General features: G+C 42.6%; 1 protein-coding gene across 3 annotated transcripts; it reads right to left on the bottom strand.

Moving 5' to 3' along the window:
- On the bottom strand, positions 1,452-3,990 carry LOC8057638 (homeobox-leucine zipper protein HOX13). Of its 3 annotated transcripts, none has more exons than XM_021454952.1 (3): positions 3,136-3,990; positions 2,422-2,941; positions 1,452-2,303 (listed from the first exon to the last, which is right to left on the bottom strand). In XM_021454952.1, exons 2-3 carry the CDS (start codon positions 2,794-2,796, stop codon positions 1,803-1,805), a joined length of 876 nt encoding a protein of 291 aa, XP_021310627.1. In that variant the 5' UTR covers positions 2,797-2,941; positions 3,136-3,990; the 3' UTR covers positions 1,452-1,802. The 3 variants fall into 3 exon arrangements, with proteins under 3 accessions (XP_021310627.1, XP_021310620.1, XP_002465732.1); XM_021454945.1 differs by having other exon boundaries at positions 2,422-2,897; XM_002465687.2 differs by having other exon boundaries at positions 2,422-2,843.

Raw genomic sequence — 21,066 nt, 5'->3', positions numbered from 1 at the left:
GTTTTTTATGGTTTTGCCAAAAAATCCTAGGATGTCAAGTACTTTTAGCAAACTGTTGGAGTTGCTCGCACCTTCGAAGGAGTGTGCCAACAGATCTCAAAATTCACGACGTCACCATAGGCGCCTCACTGTTGACCGAGACGTCACCTACTACTGAAAGTATAATGCTGTTGAATTCTAAAATAAATCTAAAAAAAATACAAGCACCCGTGCCTAATCAAGGATTTTAACTAAGATGGGTTGGTTTAACCATAAGGATACTGTAGCACTTTCTTTTGTATTTGGTAATTATTATCCAATCATTGACTAACTAGGTTCAAAAGATTCATCTCGCAAATTACACATAAATTGTGTAATTAGTTTTTGTTTTCGTCTATATTTAATACTCCATGCATGTATCGTAAAATTCGATGTAACGGGAATTTTGAATTTTTTTTGAACTAAACAAGACCTTATTGTCCAATCATAGACTAATTAGGCTCAAAAGATTTGTTTTTCAAATTACAAGTAAACTATATAATTAGTTATTTTTAATCTATATTTCATGTATGTGTCGTAAGATTCGATGTAACGAGGAATGTTGAAAATTTTTTGGATTTTGAGGTCAACTGTGGCCTAAGCTCAGGCGAATCGGCTAGCACAAATTAATACCAGTTCCACTATTTTGTGTAAAATGGGTAAGTCAGTATCGAGACCATATGTTCAAGTTACTCAGATTACAATTGGGTTTGTAAAGTTACTATCTGAAATAGCGACCGGGTAATTCAGATATTTTTATGCACATCACAATTCCCAAAGCTGTTTTTATGCCCGAACACACCGAAGAACCTCGGCATCCCAAGATCCTATAACAAGGTGATCGACTGTTGTTCATCCACTGAATTTTGTAATAGGGGATGTAATCTGTTCAACTACTACTTCGTCCTCCTACTACTAGAGGTCTAGAATTGACACTGTGCAGATGATAACGGTTAAACAGATCCGATTAAATGATAGACGTTGGCTTTGTCATCGGGGCACTGTGTCGAGTGGACCACATTTCGAATATTTATAGGAGAACAGAAACCTCTCTACTCCCTACTCATTGATCCAAAACTTTCCCTGTGAGTAGTCACGCAATATGATAGAGCAGGGCTTGTGCTACTGCTAGTGAACCAATAACGTACTATACGGGTCCTAGTGCTACTCCAACTCTGCTGTCGGCAGCATGTTAGCCTATTTGACATTTTTTTCGTTAGCTAATAATGTTTTCTTATAAGCCATATTTTTTTATTAATTAATAATATTTTTTTCTCACAACAAATCAGCAAATATTAATTTTAGACATGGTTTTTCAAATCAGAAGAGGCTCTATGTCTCGATAGTACATAGTAAAAATAACATATTATATTTTGGAGTGGAGGAGGTAACATTAAAGCTTCTTAGAAGAGGTGCATTTCAAATGTAAAATGTACTAGAACACGTATTTTCATTAGAAATTTGACTTATTATAGCCGGCATAAATTGCAGCCTGCTTATCAATTCCCCGTTGCCTCATTTAGATGCTCTCGGTGCCGATTCGCTGCATTGCATCCAAGTGGTAGTGGCACGACGGCTTCCTTTTACTTTTTACATTACATCCACTAGCTTGGCTCAAGTTATCCGTTATTGTCACTGGCTAGTACTAAAGCTCCTGTTCCCGCCTGCTAGCTTTGGCCACACTAGGTGCCTTGTTGCAACTCGAGTTCCATGCACGTACAATGCCACCGTAACATGACATGACACAGGTTTTTACACTAACCCTGCAGATCAAAAACCCTCGGTCACTCCCATCCCTGGACGCCACTCGCGCACCAGCTAAAGTTGAGGCTGGAGGCGTGATCCTCGGAGAAGAAGCCCGCCGCGCCGTCGTTGCCGATGACGTCCGAGCTGGCGAGCCACTCCTCCGTGAAGCCATAGCCGCCGCCGGCGCAGGTCTTGTACGAGTCGAAAGGGTATGTCGTCGGCCCGTGCTGCCACTTGGGCTCGAACACGGGGGGAGACGAGCAGCCTGTCGGTGCCGCCGCCGATGTGTCCAAGAACGGCGCATCGAACCCGACGAAGGCCGGCTGCTCGAACGCCGCAGCGCCGGAGTACGGCGACGTCTCGACGTCGTTGAAGACCACGCTGGAGTCGCTGTCCGAGGAGCCGTCCTTGCAGACCCCCGCGGGCGGCGCGCCGGCAGTCGTCTGGCGCTCCTCCGCCGCGTCATTGCCCGTCGTCGCCTCCAGCTTCACCGCAGCCTCCGGCGCCTTGGACAGCAGCTTCTGCCTCAGCTCCCTTATCTGAGAGGACCGCGCGCGAGCGCCGAAACGACGACACATCAGTGAGTGACAGGCTGTCCCCGACAAAGACGACGCAGAGAGAGTAACCGGCGGTGACAGCAATCACATGCGTCAGTACCTCGGCGGCGAGTGCGTCCTTGTCTCGGCGGAGCGCGTCGCAGTCGGCGCGGAGGGCGTCGTGGCGCGCGCGCAGCGCCGAGAAGTCGCGCTCCAGCGTCTTGGTCTTCCAGCGGGCGCGGCGGTTCTGGAACCAGACGGCGACCTGGCGCGGCTGCAGGGCGAGGTCGCGCGCGATGCGGGCCTTGCGGTCCGGGTCCAGCTTGTTGTCCGTCTCGAAGCACCGCTCCAGCGCGCGCACCTGCTCCTGCAACAGGCGCCGCTTCTTCTCGCCGAGCCCGCACGGCGACGACCGCGCCGCGCCGCGCCCGCCGGCCAGCTCGTCCTCCTCTTCGTCGTCCACGTCGACGTCCATCTCGCCCTCGTCGGGCTCCATCTTCCCCGCCGTCAGGGCCTCTTCCTCCGCGAACGCCAGCTTCTCCACTGCAATACAACACGCGCGTGCGTGCGATTTAACTACCAGAGGCTCGAATTCCCCTAAAATGCAAGGAACATTCTTTCTGCAGCTTTGTGACAGCGAGCTAAGCAAATGCAAAAATGGAATGCAGGCATAAGCAAACACTCATCGAATGTCAAAAGGCACACATGCATACTTTTTCTAGTCCACTGCCGCTAACTACTATACTACTACTGTCATGGACATCACGAATGCAATAAGTACACAAACAAAACAAGGAGGAGATCTCGCAGGCAGCAACTGCGTGCGTTGTAGTACCTGTTTCTGGGGATTCACGGCTGGCGGTGGGCCTCTTGGATTGCCTCCTCATCTGTGATCGGCAGCTCTGGAAGGATTCGGAAATGGTGGTGATTCTATTCTAAGCAATTATGAGACTGGGGCAGGAGTGTCTTTGGAAAGCAAGACTGCAGGAGCCGAGTTCCACGAACAAACGAGGGGGCTTTTGTTGGTCGGCGGCGATGGCCTGGGCACTCTTCGTAAGTCGTGCTCTAAAGATGGAGCAAGTGGTGTGGTGGTGGAGTCCCTCTTCTTCCTTGTTGAGCTGCAGGAGAGGGGGAGAGAGACCACAGGGGCAAACGACTGATGCAAGCGGCCATGGGGCTCGTATAAATAAAAGCAAGCAGCTCGCCGGTTGGAGTTGGACAGCGCCGCGATGTCATGTGCCAGAGATTTTTGTAGGATCCATGTGGTAGCATTGCCAGTTGGGGCCAATGCCGGTTCCTCCGTTTTAGAACTGAATTTGGTCTCCGATTTTGTTTTGAACAAGACGAGTTTTTTTATTTTTTTACCCAAAAGAATCAACGCTGTTAAGAAACCTACCTTGACATTCCCATTCTAGAAGACAAGTTCTACAAGAACAGTAATCCACCTCGAATTGGGGAAGATGGTAACTAAAGATAGTAATTCATAAGGTATTGCAATTGCAGCACACCCTTACGGCCTTACCAAGAAGAAGAAAATCATTAAACCATAAAGCGTAGAACAAAAGGTAAGGAAAAAACTATAATTTTCCTTTCAACTTTAACCCATGTAACAAACAGTTTAGACCCAACAACAAAGACAATGCTACATCATCTAGATAAGTTTGTTGGCCAACCTCGATGAAGATGGCTATTGGTGACCGTGGTTGTCACCAAAGAAGTCTATATGTGTTTATCGACCCGTGCTTATAAATATGAAAAAGAAAATGTTTGCGTGTTGTTGAAACCGTGAGGTATTTTGGTCCCCTTAATTCATTTCTCTTAGCAGTGGGAAGAAAACAAGTCACGGAAGCATATCACCTAGATAGAATTTTGATAAGAGAAGAAGTGGAGATCTTACGTATGGGCATTATTGTGGCTTCGAGTAAAGATCAACTTGAGAGTAGAAAATTTACGCGCAACATCCAACACTACGGAGGTGTATGCAACCGTCACAGACAAAATCTAGATTGAATAAAATGCTAAATGCTTTGTTTTTTTTTAAAAAAATACATGTAACATATACACTCAACGTGTGAGAGCCAAATTCAACGAGACATCGACATATATACATGGGCACAACTACACAAGCATGATGCACAATGTAAAGTTTTTTCGTTCTAAAAAAAAGGGGGATAAAAGTGATATCCTAATAGTCGTAGTTGTTGTTGTTGATATTGTTTTTTTATAGTAGTATTATTGTGGAGAAAATGATATCGTCGTCCTATTCGTTTAACTGAAAAGATATGATAAAAAAGATTTGTTCGCTGATTTATTTTGAGAGAAAAATATTATTGAATGACTTATAAATTCGGCTTGATAAACTCAAGCGAGGAGACTGCCAAAACATTTAGGCAGCCACAAAGTATCCATGGTAGCCCACTAGTGTAACCATGGTTACTCGCCATAGTTTAGTCAGCAATGCAAGTGAACCAAACCAAATATTTTTAAAGTTCTCCCGGCTACACAACCTTTTCTTCCCATGAGAGTTCTTTCTTGAAAAAAAAAACAAAAGAAGAAGAAGCGTTGCTGTTCATCCAGATATGGGGTTGGCCTTTCAAGCAAGTTAGAGCCTGCTGTCAACAACGCCAACTGGCACGTAGTATGATATAGACATAATACAGTATATGAAAATGCAGACCTTAGCTTAATGTGAACCCGGGCCACCACAGTCGACTACCAAGCGCTGTATGTACGTCGGCGTCACGGCAATTTCATTTCATTTCCACGAAACTGACCAACCGTTCTTCACACACGCGTTAATTTATACTACTAGTATATACGTACGTATAAGCTAGCTTCCGACGAACGATGAGGAGCACCGATCGATGGATATATTTATATTACTTGTAATTTCCGTGCCGTAAGGATGCATGTGCACGACATCTAAAACACAATCTCTACGCTGCCCCCGTACTACATAAAATACTCCACAGACGCAGCTGTACTGCCGCGAATAATGGTACATCTTCATGTTCGGCAGGAACTACCCCATGTTCGCGTTCGCGTTTGGGTAGCCGGAGCTCACAGAAAAGAGAAAACCGTGGTGGTGAAGCTGGACTCGTGTGGTGGCGAAACGTGGCAGGCACTGTGCCGGCAGAAACGGGCACCACCGAGCCGGCAGTCCAGCTCAGAGCCGCGCTTTAGGAGCCGTCCCGGGCCCCACGGGCAGATTAAAGTATGGAGGACTGCGACCGCGAGAGGTCCTAAAGTGCGGCTACCTACAGCGATGCAGTTGGAGCCTAGCCTAAAAGGCTACTCCTCCAGCTCCGGACCCTGCTTGAAAGCCTAGCTAGCCGCAGGGTACTGCATATTCGTGCGCCGCGGCGTGCGTGCGTACTCCTACGTGATGTCTCACAATTCGACGTTCTAGATGCGATGCCCTCTCCTCGTGTTCATCTTTCCCACGGCAACGGCAGCCAGGCGAAAATATCGCCCTCAGGCTGGCGATGTGAATGGCTTTGGTCTCGGGCAGCCAAGATTTTCTCCTCGTGTCATGCATGGTCGTGCATGTCCATGCGAGGCTTTAATCTCGGGCTGTCCTGGTACAAAGGCTATCTTATCCGGTCCGCTTGTCAACACCGTGATCTACCCCGCTGGTCGCTGGTTTGATCAACATCAGGGTGACGCTGCTTGTGATGGTTTATGTGCGTGTTTATGTGTGTGTGTGTATAGCAGTCAAAGAGAGACTAGGACAGTTGTAACCTATCTGTAGCAACTGCAGGAAAAGCAGTTTTTTTTTTCACACACACACACACACAACAGCGCGCGACGGAACTCTTTGCATGCGCACGATCGAAGACATGAGTGCCGTGCTGCCATCGCCCATCGGCTACAAACGAGTAGGCCATGAATATGAACACCACAAAGTTTTGTATGCGATTGACGGCATGACGCATAAATGTCTTGTTTAGTTGCGATTTTTTTTTTGGTTTTTCGTATTGTACCACTTTCGTTTTTATTTGCACCTTATTCAGTTGCCAAAAATTTAGATTTTTGGACACTTTTATTTTTATTTGACAAATATTATTCAATCATAAACTAACTAAGGCCTTGTTTAATTTAAAAAAAAATAGAAAAATGACACTGTAATACTTTTATATTTATTTGACAAACATTTTCTAATCAATCACTGAGTAATTAGAGTTAAAAGATTTGTCTCGCGATTTACAATCAAACTGTAAATCACGGAGTAACTAGGGTTACCAACCAAACCATGCATCAAAAACCCATCTAGCCAAAGATAAATAAATTCTGTCGCATCTGATGTTCTGAACAGAGTGCTGTACTATGTATTAGTATCAGGCAAACTGTTGGGTCACCAAACACCCGAACGACGTGCATTACAGTACTTGAATCCAACAAGTTTCCAACCTTGATTGAGAGCAATGGACGCTTTATCCAAGCTTTCGAGTTCCCATCTTTACTCGACAATAGTAACTAGGAAGCTAGTAGTAGAAAACGAGTTGGTTGTCCGTATATGAAACAAAAACTAACCACCGGTACCTCCGTTTTCCAGCCACCTCAGCCTTGTTTAGTTCCAAAATATTTTGCAAAATCGACACTGTAGCTCTTTCGTTTGTATTTGACAAATATTATTCAACCGTAGACTAACTAGGCTCAAAAGATTCGTCTCGTCAATTTCGACCAAACTGTGTAATTAGTTTTTATTTTTATCTATATTTAATACTTCATGAATGTGTCTAAAGATTCGATATGACGGAGAATCTGAAAAATTTTGCAAAATTTTTTAAGAAGTAAACAAGGACTTGGCTCAGAATTTTGCAAAATTTTTTGGGAAGTAAACAAGGCCTCGGAGCCGGGAATCTATTCCTAGACCTCTGAAAAGTATGGCAGAGAAGCAACCTCTTTTGGCCCAAAAAGTCGTAGGCACACCCGATTGATTGATTGATGGATGGCTTGTGACAACACACACTCTCACAGCATGCCGTGCCGTACCCAGCGCAGCGACGTGTTGGCGTGTCGTCTTCTTCCTATGCGCCGGCCGCCGCTGAACCCCGTTCCTGTTCGCGTTCGGCCGTGCCATCCAACCCCCAGTTCTGCCTGCGCCTGGCCGGCCACCCAAGAGCGGCATGTGGCATGGCATGGGGCATGGGCAGGAGTGATGAATGATCGTGTCAGGGTAAAAGCTGCTGCTGCTGATGGCTGAGGCCTTATTTATAGATATAAAAAGTTTTGGGATTTTGATAATTTAGCATTTTCGTTTTTATTTTACAAACATTGTCTAATTATAGAATAATTAGGTTTAAAAAATTCATCTCTTGATTTACAAGTAAACTGTGCAATTAATTATTCTTTTTATCTATATTTAATACTTCATGTATGCGTCGTAAGATTCGATGTGACGTGGAATCTTGTAAAGTTTTGGATTTTTGGATGTAAGGCCTTGTTTAGTTGACCTTGAAATTGAAAAAAAATTTAAGATTCCCTGTCACATCGAATCTTACGGCACATGTATAAAGTATTAAATATAAACGAAAATAAAAACTAATTACACAGTTTAACTGTAAATTACGAGATGAATCTTTTAAACCTAGTTAGTATATGATTGGATAATATTTACCACAAACAAACGAAATTGCTACAGTTCCGAAAACTTTTTGTTTTCGGAACTAAACAAGGCCTAAGGCTTGAGGCGACCGGTGCGATGGAAAGAAAGAGATGCGCCTGCCAGCCATCACGGGGAAAAGGACGGACGCGTTCTCGTGCGCTAGCTTTTGCTACAGCACGGGGACGGCAGAGAACGCGCGCAGCGGCGCACCAGCGCTCTGCACGGCCTGCCAAGTAGTACCAACCGGAAAGAGGACGGTCATTGCGCTTATCGGTCGGTTCGGAGGCGTCGATAACAATCTTCTCATCGTTATCGTTTGGCGATTTAATGCTGGAAGCCAGTACTACTCCTTAATCACGTTAGAAGTACGTAGGTGCTGAACCGATTGTCGTACTGCTAGAACTGTACCGGGTCCCTGGCGCAGCTTTATCAAACTACAGGAAAGGACATGCCACTAAAAACAAAGGAGCGACTGTTGACTCGACAAGTGCTAGTACTGGATCGGCATGGCATGCTGCTGCAGCTATCGATCCGCACCGGATTTGTTCGCGGCAGGCACTAGTGCTCTGCCACTGGCCGATAGCAGTGTCGCTCCGCAGCACCAGTCTTCTGGTCAGGCCTTTCGTTTTTTCTGTTATTATTATAACGCTTTCGTTTTCAAGTGATAATTATTTTCTAATTATATATTAACTAGATTTAAAATAATCGTCTCACAAATTATAAGTAAATTATATTACTATTTTTTATATTGTATTTAATATTTTATGTATGTATTATAAAATTTAATGTAATAGAGAATATTAAAAAGTTTTTAATTTTTTTTAGAAGCAAGACTCACTCGTCTGTAAAAATCTGGTCCACGCGCTGACGAGTCCAGCCATGCAGCCAGCGTCCCCTTCGCCGCTGAGGCCACAGTGACAGGGCGTGGCGCTGTGCCAGGTCCTCGCCACTGATCGCACCGTGGTGCGTCGGTCTCGGACGACCGTGACAGCCGGACGCCGAGAAGACGTCAACAACTGCGGCTCCCGTGGCGCGGACGTGGTAGCGGCAGCAAGCGCGCGGGGGCGATAGGTATCACGGTGCGGTCGTCCTCCCAGTCCCAGGGCTCCCGCCAAGGAGGGACCAGAGCACGGCTCTGAGAGAACACACGCAGCCCCTTTGCTCTTGGCTCGTCGTGCCTTGTTTTTCTCTCCGGCCGCAGGAGGACACGGTGCTGGGCTGAGTTGTTCGATCCCATGTGGTCACACGGATGCGCGCGATTCATCTCGCTATCTCGGACGCTGGCCGACGAGGCGACGACCAGCGGTGTGCCGCTTTGAAGTCCATATACTCCTATCCTCACCGGCCACCGGCCCGCGCATGGTTGTTTTCCTGACATTACTGCGCTATGAACAATGGCTATCCACGTCCCGTAGTCGTCGCTGATAAGTGATGAGCCACTTGTACATCTGTTCGCTTCAACTTATCAATAAAAAACAGTTGTATTTTTTCAACTATATAATAATATTTTTTATGATAAATCAGCTTCAGTATTGGCCGCAAAATCACATCTTGTTTGCTTTGGCTCAAAAGTCATGACTAAAAACATCATTCTCTAATTTGTTATGATAAAAAATGCTGCTAAATATCAATCAAATTTAGCAAATAAGCTCAAGCCAACAGGGTGTCAATATACTCCGTTGCTCTAACAACCATCATGGGTGTGTTTAGTTTTATGGCAGGATTATAGCCTGGTTAGGATTATAGCCTAGTTCAAAAAAGCCAACATGGGTTTGTTTAGTTGTGTGTATTGTCTTAGCCTGGCCAGCCTTACTACGTATTTGGTTGTCAAGTTTGTTTTGATACCGTCACCTCGTCATCAAATAGATAAATTTACCTCATCTCACGAATTTCGCTGAACACCTAATGGGCATCTCGGAGAAGGACGGTGTTATTGGCTCAGCGCACGCACGGTGGCTTGGTGACTTTCTCGGCGTGCACGTGACCGCAAACGACGCCCTTGACGGCTTACTGATGTCTCGCCTGATGGGCCCTCGACGCCACGAGCTCAACGATCCATCCCAATTGATAACCCAATAGTCCCATCGCACAAATGCTCTCATAGCAGAGCAAACGTCAGTGTAGCGGTGCACGACGACAACGGTGTTGGACTCAGATGCAGATGTTGCTCTTTGATAGGAAAGTAGGACTTAAGGAGCTCGTCCACATTAGGATGTTTTGCATTAAAAAACTATAATAGCTCGGCTCATATAGGCTACAATAGAGAATAAATCTATAGGAAAGGCACGAATCCAATCATAGTTCAGCAATATGTCTGGTACGAGTTCCTAAAACGAGCACCTTAGTAGATATCACAATCACAATATGATGGATGACCTTGCTGCCGAAGTCGGGACAGCATCTTCGACGATCCAGTGTTTTCAATGAATGTGAGAGGCCGTCGTGATAGCATGCCTGAAGGGGAATTCGGTGGGCCAGCCGCTGCTCTGCTCGATGGATTGGAGGAGGAGGACGAGAGCGGCTCCCGTGGGGGATTGCCACGGCGGGGTGCAATGGTCATTGTTCTGATAGCCGCGGTGGCTGGAGAACTTGCGGCGGAGAGACGGGAGGTTCTACCATCACTCACTATCGTTCCTGATGGCCTTCATGTTCGTGTTGCGGTGGCTGAGCACTCGAAGCGCCTGAGGCGTAGAGCGAGGCTGCTTGGGGAGCGCTCTTGAGACGGCCACCACTAGGGAGGAGTGCCATCCGAACCGACCACCGGTGCAGAGGACGAGTAGGGGTGAGTAGCACGAGAGGTGACGCCAACTCCATCGACGGCTGCCATAGCCTGGCCAGCATTGAACAACCAATTTGGTTGTTCTCCTAGAGTCAGGCTAAAGGGTTTAGGGTTTAGCTTGTTTAGCTCCAAAAAAATTTACAAAAATTTTCAGATTTTCCGTCACATCGAACCTTAGATGCAAGCATGAAGCATTAAATATAGATAAAAATAATAACTAATTGCAGTTTACCTGTAATTTATGAGATGAATCATTTAAGTCTAGTTAGTCTATGATTGGACAATATTTGTTAAATATAGACGAAACTGTTACAGTGTTCTTTTTAAAAAAAATTATGGAACTAAACAAGGTCAAACACACGCCTTGATTTCTCGGCAAGCTAGGTCTTGTTTAGTTCCAAAAAGTTTTACAATTTTTTTTCAGATTTCTCGTCACATTGAATTTTGCGGTACATGCATGAAACATTAAATATAGATAAAAATAATAATCAATTATACAATTTGTCTGTAATTTGCGAGACAATTTTTTTGAGCCTAATTAATCTATGATTGGATAATATTTATCAAATACAAATAAAAGTATTAGATTATTCATTTTGTCAAAAATTTTAGAATAGTACCTAACCGTAGTACGGCACTAGTACGTGTAGCTATCCGCCTGGCCGGTCACATCTCCAACTCTACGGGTCTGGTTCGGTTCGCGAATTTTTTTTTACCGTAGCAATTTCGTTTGTCTGTGGTAAATATTGTTCAATCATAGACTAACTAGTGTCAAAAGATTTATCTCGCGATTTATAGACAAATTGCGTAATTAGTTTTTGTTTTATATATATTTAATATTCCATACATGTGTAAATTGGGGCCTTGTTTAGTTCGCGAAAAATTGCACTGTCGCTGACGTATAGCCTCATGCAAATTGGGGCCCCTGTTTAGTTCGCGAAAATTTTTTGATTTCGCTACCGTAGCATTTTCGGTTTTATTTGATAATTATTATTCAATTATAGACTAACTAGTTTCAAAAGATTTATCTCGCAAATTACAAGTAAACTGTGTAATTAATTATCTTTTTTATCTATATTTAAGGTTTCATACATGAGCTGCAAGATTCGATGTGACGGGAAATTTTTAAAATTTTTGAGAACTAAACAAGGCGTGGATCTTGAATTTGAAAGGCCGCCGTATAGCCTAATCGTGAACGGAAGAAAACCGAGCAAAAACACACGTTTTTCCTCCAATTCTGCGGCTATTGACGGACCTGTTGGCTTGAATTTGGACTAATCACATTTACTCCACAAAATACATTGTGTTTTGTGGAGGTCGGTGAAAAGTTACACATTAAGCTACTAAACTTTGATGCATATTGGCGCTTATTCCTTGGCCCTAATCACCGACCTCCACAAAATACATTGTGTATGCCCTAAGTGCATATAGTAAAAGTTACACATTAAGAAAAGATAATAATATCTTATAATTTGGGAGAAAGGAAATACTATTATCAACCATGTTTCAGAATGTGGGGGATCGAGGGCCAGGATGTATAACGTCTGGGGTGACTTCTAAAACCATTGAGAGTCATATCTATTTGTATTGTTTCTTCAAGAGATGGAGCATAGTATAATTAGAATGGGATTCACAGAACAAGAAACATATGTTCCATACTTCCATCCTGGAAATGCAACTTGAGCACAAGTATGAACTTGTCTCATAGAGCATGTTTGTTTGGTTGCTTAAGTGTGCAAATCCTATTGAGTGTGGTCTGACTCATCTATTTTGAGGATGAAGCCAAATCTTTTATGTTTTCTTAAAAGGTAGATTATTATGTTTTTCATCTAGCATCTATATAGCATTTACACAAATAAAGGATATCATAGTTATGTTCGGTTTAGCTTCTGAAAAGTATCTCTATTGAAAAAAAAACAGATGTTTTCGCGTAGTATAATTTTCGCGGCATCTTAGACCTTGCTTTTAGCAAAAATATGGAAGTTGCGCTACCGTGAGCATCCTAAACTTTTGATTTGGTTCTTCCACTTTATAACTTTAATCTAGGACGTATCCCTGTTCCTGGTTTGGGAACGAAAGTTCCTACATTGTGGAACTATGCCATGTGTCGAGGCTGCCATGGCAGGGCAATCGTTGTCGGTTGCCAAGTTGAGTAACGAGAGTGCCGCTGTTAATTAGGCTACTGATTTATATTGGTCTAATAAGTCATCAGTGATTTACTGTCAAATAATGACTTTTCAGTTGTCACTAAGAAAGTTATTTCTGATTACCTTAAAGAAGATTTATATAAGTTTTGTATTATAGTCCCTCCGTCCCCAAAAAAATGACTTTTTTTACTTTTAGACATGACATCTGACCATTAGTTTTATTCATTTTTTAAATTATAAAATAAATAAATCATTAGTAAAGTGTCTCTAATGATAAATAAGTCTTAATAAAATATATAATATTTATATAAAAAAGTTAAATCAGACGAATAATCAATTAAGATGTTTGAAATTTTAAAATGACACTCTTCTCTGGGACGGAGGAAGTATGTGCTAATATATTACGCCATATTTGACACGACTTGTCTCCTTGCTACAGAATTGTTGTAGCCAGTGCTAGTGAGGTTAAAAGCACTGGTTTTTATTAGCTCCTAGTTTATTTTGAGAAAATAGATTAAAAAAAATAATCCTTGCTACAATGTTTAGAGAAATCGGAAGCAGAGCTAACTGGAGCTCTGCCAAATAGAAGCAACATATGACACAATAAATAATATGATACATTAACTATTGCAATAATAATATAGTCCAAAGTTCTGAACTAACTCCAAATATCACGTTGATCGCTCGTTCGAAACAAAACCGGCTAATACTTCACTAGTTGAGTACAAAAGTGCCCTGACTTGAAGAGATCACACCATCTCAATTCTATAGTTTGTCTTTAAGGTGAACCAAACCGATAAGTCTATCAACTCATTAGGATTTATTTCCAAGAACGTGTCACATTTCTGTTCAATGCTCTAAAGTTAGAAAAGTGCTTGTATATATGATTATGGTCAGTGGAAAATGATTTACAAGAACATCACAAAATATGGTACGATAATGAAGAAACTAGGTTAGCGATGACTATTAACGACTGTAGGTTTGACCCCTAAAGAGGTACTGGGCTAGCTGCTGGTACACCTGGAGGAAATAAGGGCAAAGGTACCTTGCGTATATGCGGTGCACATGTAGCCCCTCCCCCCACCCCAACCTCCTCTCAAAAGAAAAGTAGTGAGTTTAATTAGAATTTTGCCATATATATGTATCCGTATGAAATATGTTTATGCATCCGAAGCAAGTGTATCACTCTCTAACTTGCTATAGCTTCACCATCAAGAGGAAAACTGTGTTGGACAACACGGTGGCTTCAATATGAACCTTTAAATGATGTATTGTATGGTGGTACCTTTTCGCAGTAATGACCGAAAGAAAATCCTATATATATTTTGTGTTATGTTAAAATAGGAAGCGAAGCCCAAACCATGACCAAAAAATCAATAAAATATTTTAGTCCTAACTAGTTCTACTACTATAAAATGCTAGGGAGTAGTACCTAGAACGATCAAACTATAAACCGAAGACCAGGACCTAGCCTTTTTTTTTCGTCTCGTTCTCGGTCTTGGTTCTTGCCTTGGTGCACGGTTCCCCCTAGGTTATCTTCTGTTTTTCCTTTTTTTTTCCCCCTTTCTTTGGCCACTCCTGTCATTGGCTTGCAACGCCCAATGATGTACTCCGTATTGTTTGCTTGTTAGCCTTTCGCTAGTGTGGAAACAAATTCCTATATTGAATCGTGATATGCTAAAACAACGAGATATTTTGTTAATAGTTAAATGCGTAGATGCTCATCACTTTGTTTATGTATGGGCATCATCACAGCTTCGGTGGGTGCTTTGAAAACGAAGATTAGTTATTAAGAAAACAATCAAAGATTGGCAATCCAGATGGACCTAGCGGTGTGGCAAAGTTAGTGGAAGATTCATGGCATGTGAGGCAGCGTGGAGCTTGAGACTACCCGGCTGGCTAAGATGGCGGCATGTTCCCCTTCCACCGCGCAGCAGGCATGTACTGTGTATCCTCTTTAAAAAAACTCGAGAAAGATAGGAACCGTTGTTGTAAAAAAATATTGAAAATGTTATACGATTGCTTTAGAAAGGAAGGACCAAAGGGGATTAGCATACGAGCAAAGCAGGCGTAAAAGAAGGAACGGTGATGCTTTGTTTCCGTTTATAGAAAACCTCGAGAGAATTCCAAATTGCAGGTGTCATTTGATTTGCGAGCACGAAAAGTCCGGCTTTCGTTTAGAAAAATGTTTGGGTGGTTTTCGGTCGTGTCGACCCACCACCACCTCCAAAGTCGACGACGACGATCATGAGAGAGCTCGAGAGAGAGAGAGAGAAAGTTATGCCAAGGTTTGGTACGCGTCGTTCTCGGCTGTGGGGGCAGATACAGATACAGGCACAAGCATCGCAAAAACAAACAAGAAGGGGCATCGCATCGTCAAGCAAGTCACGCACGGTAGTGACTTTTCATACGGTGAGACGTCACGAGAAGTAAAGAAAGAAAGGGACGGGTCGCAGTGTCGCACACACACCTTGGCCATGTGGGCAGTTTTTATATATTGGTGGCACAGTACGACCGCTGGGGCTGTAGATCAAACAGGACAGGAGCCGTCCCTGTCAGGAACGGCATCGAGTTTTATTGCCGTGCGTGTTCTTGCCAAAATCGTGGACTGTACTGGCTGTAGCCGTAACGTGAGTATCGGCGCTCCAGGCTCCCGCAGGCGCGGAAACTACTGTAGGCAGATATGTGCCACGGGAAACCGTGCGTAGTAGTGTGACCAAGATGGTCACTGATAAGCAGGTTTGCCGGGGCATGCACGAACGACGAATTCATGGAGTTTGTGGCGTGGCCCCGACGCAACGATCGGTTGATGTGCCGTCAAGGTCGCAGGGGGGCAGTGTTTTCTCCGTGTGCTGTGGGGACGACCGGGCGGGCGAGTCTCGGCTCAAGGCGCAGGTCGGCGCAACAGGTTTAGCGGAGGGTCTCGGACAAAACTGGAGCGAAATAGGGGACGACGCGAGCGCCGAGCGGTGGTTTCTTCTTCCTGGAGCATTCGCGGCAGGGTATCGGAATCGGAGTGTGTGTGCTGGTGAACGGGTGTGGCCAGTGGCGTGTCGGTGTCCACATGTGGTTGCTGCGCCGTCTCTTGTTGCGCCGTACGCTGCTCTTCCACCGGGAAGACCGGGCTGGTGACGTCTAGTCTAGAGAGGGGCTGCTCCGTCGCGCATCTGTTGGCTGTGGCACTCTGCTGGGTCTTGTTTAGTTCCAAAAAATTTTGCAAAATTTTTCAGATTCACCGTGACATTGAATCTTTAGACGTATGCATGAAGTATTAAATATAGATGAAAATAAAAACTAATTACACAGTTTGGTCGGAATTGACGAGACGAATCTTTTGAGTCTAGTTAGTCTATGATTGGACAATATTTGTCAAATACAAACGAAATTGGTACTATTCATATTTTGCAAAATATTTTGGAACTAAACAAGGCCTAACGCAACAACGAGTACCATGTCGGAGCGCCAGCAGCCAACGTATGGGAAGTTTGGAACTACTAGTAGTCAGAATTAGAAAGTTGCCAAATTGCTCATGAGTTGCAACTCGCAAGACGTGTTCTGAATGCACTTAGGGACGTGTGACATCTTGACGTCGACGGAGTCTCCTTTTGGAGTCCCGCAGTTCCCTGACATTCTAACCAACTCTTGGAAAAGTTCAATCCCCGTCTAGTTTTATGTAATCATTATGACGAGCTGTCCGTGCAAGAATAATTTGAGGCCTTATTTAGTTCACTTAAAAACCCGAAAATTTTTCAAGATTCCCCGTCACCTCGAATGTCATGGCACATACATAGAATATTAAATATAAATAAAAATAATAACTAATTATACCGTTTGACTATAACTTGTGAGACGAATTTTTTGAGTCTAGTTAATCTATAATTAAACAATATTTGCCACAAACAAACGAAAGTGCTACAGTGTCCAAAAAGTTTTCATTTTGCCAACTGAACAAGGCCTTAATGTTTAAGTCTGGCGTAAGTCAAGCTGATTTAATTTTCATCTAATAATTATAAGAAAGGACATGGACATTTATAGCAAGCACCAAATGAGCCTAATAATATAAAGTATATTGCGTGGTAGAGTTAATACTTATTTCGTACCATAAGCATCACTAGTAATTTTCATATACATTTCAACAAATTTAAAATAATTTGACTTATAATCTATCCCTAATATTTAAAGATGAAAATTTCAGTGTGCCGGACGTTCTATCCGTTCCATCCGACATGTCCATATAGATTTATATAATAATATCTCTGTCCGTATACAATTCTTCTGTATGCAGTCTGACCGTCCGACATGTCCATATATAACACTTGTCCGCATACAATACTTTACAATCCAGAGGCAAAACTAGCGCCACTTTTTTGGTCTGGATTTTTTGATCGGATAAAAAATTGCTTCGGACCCAACACAGACAAGAAAGAAACTCCTCTCCCAAATCAGACTCGAAATCACATCCAACCAATCCAATCAAGTCTAAATCCAAATTAAATCAAAGGAAGAAAACATCTAACCAAATCGAATCAACCATGGACAACTAGACGGAATTGGCAAAATCTATCCCTAATATATAATTGTTAAAATTTCAAGTCTGCCACAAAATTTTGTCCGTCAGTAATACATTAGCCTCTCCCTACTTCGTAACAATCTCCACTCCAAAATCAAAGTAGAATAGCCATTGCAAAAAAAGGAAGAAAAAATAAATTGCATCCAAATTCAACACATCACAGACGTCCGTAGATGGACATATTAACAAAGCGATCCAAACATCCACAAAATTCACAAAGACTACATCTGCCTGCCATTCGGTGTTGTAGCTGTATTGGAGAAGAAGTACAGATCTGAAGAAGAGAACTCGAGCAGACCTGCCGCCGCCGCCGTGCTGCAGTAGAACGTCGTGGGCGCCGCTGCCACCGTGCTGCAACAGATCCGTGGCTGCCCGTGCTACAGGACTGCAGGTCTGCAGCAGAACCATCGCCATCGCGTGGGGGCTCCGGGTACCGCGTCGCTGTTAGCCGCTGCCGTCGCTCGGGCGGCGCCGCTTGGGGCCTTTGAGGGCTTTATAGCCGCGCTTAGTGGCTCCACTAACTGCACAAAGGTCGTCGATCCGCCGGTGGCTCGGGGCTCCGGGGACCGGAAGCTACCGCCGCCGCCATCGTTTTTTATCAAGAGAGATGAGTGGAAGACTGGATACACGCTAGGGTTACCTTGGGGCCTTTTGGGTAGGTTGGGATGTATTAGTTGGGCCGCTGGTGGACTTTCTTAGCCTGGTAAGATTTTAGCTGCCTCGAAAATATGGTCTATTTAGCGGCTATCTTGGGGATATGTCCACCTATTAGCTTCTACGGTTTCTTAGCATAAAAAAATTAATCTATACCTAATAATAAATTTTAAAAATTTTAGTTCACCATAAAATTCTGTTCACCACAAAATTCTGTTCACCAATCTATCCATATAGGACTATGATTCTTACCTAATATTTAATCATAAAAATTTCAGTCTCCTCACTTTTTCTCTCCATCCATAGTATATGAACACAGCTCGGCCGGGTCAATTGAGTTCGAGTAGAATACGGAGTCCGATCCGTTCCAAAATTCTAACAATGCAACAAATTGATCAAGACATCGAAGGCCCGACTAATAAAAAATCTGTTGTAATAGAGAACGTGTAATTCTTTACCTAATATTTAATAATTTCAGTCTGTCCACTTTTTCTGTCCGCCCATAAATAACAAATTAGGAAAAAATTACTCAAATCCGAGGGCTTGAACCCAACACCTGATGAACCAAAATCTACCTAGATACTAGAAAATCAAGAACATAATTAAAACCATTTTTTCTTTTTTTAATCCTCAGCAAACAATTGTAAGAGTTTGCGTAGGGTGAGCGGTGGGGCGTCATGCTGGAGTGGTAGACATGAACCTTATGGTTAGGGTAGGACGTCGTGGAAGGTTGGTGAGGCAATGATCCTGTGTGAGGTGCCGATTGTGGGTGCTAGAAGCCCAATAGAGAGGAAGGCAACTGAGGGGTGCATCATGCAAATTCCAACCATACAATCTTTCTCCCGTAGCAACGCACGTGCATATTTCCTAGTAAATCTAAAACATCGATTATTTGGGGCGGATGGACTATTCCAGATCTTGGACTATTATAATTTTTTTATTTTGCAAAGTGATGCTTCTAAAAGAACTATAAAGATTGGCTAAACGTATGGAAAAAAGGAGCCAGAATTCGAGAAATTTTTAGAATAGATGCATCCTTTCCTTAGTAATCAGCTATATCTCATCGTCAATGAAGAGGAGGTCTTGCAACAACTATTAATAAATTATTAAATTATTGAGAAACAAACCATTTCACATATGAGACAAAAGGCGCATTCCAATTTTGGTCTAAGTTGGTGAAGATGAAATCAACTTTTCTTAAACATGGGTACTTGCATAAAAGGTTGCAATTCTCAGACTTGATTCGAATAGGATGACATGATAGTAATAAATGTTGTTTTTGTGATGACGAGGAGATAATTAAACATGTTTGTTTAATTATCCGCATGCTATGTTTCTTTAGAGAATTGTTTATATTGCCTTTGGCATAGGTTATCCTAATAAATAATGTCAAATATATGTTTGATTCTTGTTGGTTGCAATGAATAAAATAAAAATAAAACACCTAATCGTAGCATTGTTATCAGTGCACACTAGTTAGAATGTTTTTGATTTTTTACTACCTTCTAGACATTTTTCCTATTTTCATAGAGTTAAGTCTAATTTATGGAATCTTATAGATGTATTTTCATGAGCTTCAAGTATATTTTGGTTTATCAAGTCCTAGTATGTTTGTAGCATATTTTTAGAAATTTTAAAAGTTTATGAACCTTACGAGCTTGATATTATTTTTTGTGGTTTACAAACCTTATTATGAGGTGTTTAAATTATTTTATTTTAATTACAAATGATGAAATAGGCTTGAAAACCTCTTACTTGGACAAGGACGTAATTTAGTTGCTTTTTTTAGAATTACAAGGGAGATGATTTATTTAATTTTGGAGTTGAAGAAGGAAACTAGACTACTAAGATACTGCAAAAATGATGTATATAATCTAGAAAGACAAAAATGATGTTTCCTTCATTCATTATTATTAAGGCCTTGCGCAACCAATAGTTTGACGGCCTGATCACTGACCAGGTATTGTAGGCCTTTTCTTGTATTGGCCCACAGTTTTCTTGTATTGGCCCACGAGAAAAGCCTATTTGGTATTGAATTCCATTTGCATTTGTTTCGTTGGCACTCGGCCCAAAATATGCTTGAATCGTAGACCATATTGTAGCCCGAGGATGTTACCTTGGAGATTCAGAAAAAAAAAAAATAGATCTTACTTTGCACAATGCTTTTGGACGAGGCGACTGGGCCTTTTGGGTTGTGTCATTGTGTGATTTATGTAGTAGCTTTATATCATGTCGGTCCGTTTTAGCCTTTTTGTACACGCAAGGACGCACCAAAACTGTTCGTGGCGAGAAACCGAGAAATGCAGCCGAGGTTTGTTTTCCTTTTTCTTTTTTTTTAAAAGAACAGCAGGAGATTTATTGATCTGTGAGAAGAAGTGCAGCCCTACATACTCGTACTCGTACAACGGTACACGTACAATACAACAACCAACACCCCCAATCGCTCCAAGCGTCTCCAATACATGCTCCCCAACGGAGCCAGTCAGAATCAGACGAACGGGAACGACCCGGCACGACTTGCGCCGGGGCACATAGTACATGCTCCCCAATTAATTGCAACGTCAGGCACGCCCAAAATCGATCCCTGGACATTGACCAGCCTCGATCTCGTATATTTTGGCCTTGTTTAGTTTCCATCAAAAACAAAAAACTTTTCAAAATTCTTTATCACATCGAATCTTACGGCACATACATTTAGCATTAAATACAGATAAAAATAAAAATTAATTTTACAGTTTGTCTGTAAATCGCGAGACGAATCTTTTAAGCATAGTTACTCTATGATTGGATAATATTTATCAAATAAAAACGAAAGTGATACAATAGCAAAATTCACATTTTTGTTATGGCCTTGTTTAGTTCCAAAAAAATTTGCAAAATTTTTCTGATTCCTCGTCATATCAAATCTTTAGACGCATGCATGGAGTATTAAATATAGACAAAAATAAAAACTAATTGCACAGTTTGGTCGAAATTGACGAGACGAATCTTTTGAGCCTAGTTAGTTC

This window comes from Sorghum bicolor, chromosome 1, assembly GCF_000003195.3.
Source record: "Sorghum bicolor cultivar BTx623 chromosome 1, Sorghum_bicolor_NCBIv3, whole genome shotgun sequence".
Lineage (NCBI taxonomy): Eukaryota > Viridiplantae > Streptophyta > Magnoliopsida > Poales > Poaceae > Sorghum > Sorghum bicolor.
Note: the sequence above shows the minus strand (reverse complement) of the source record. Positions and strands in the feature narration are given on the sequence as shown.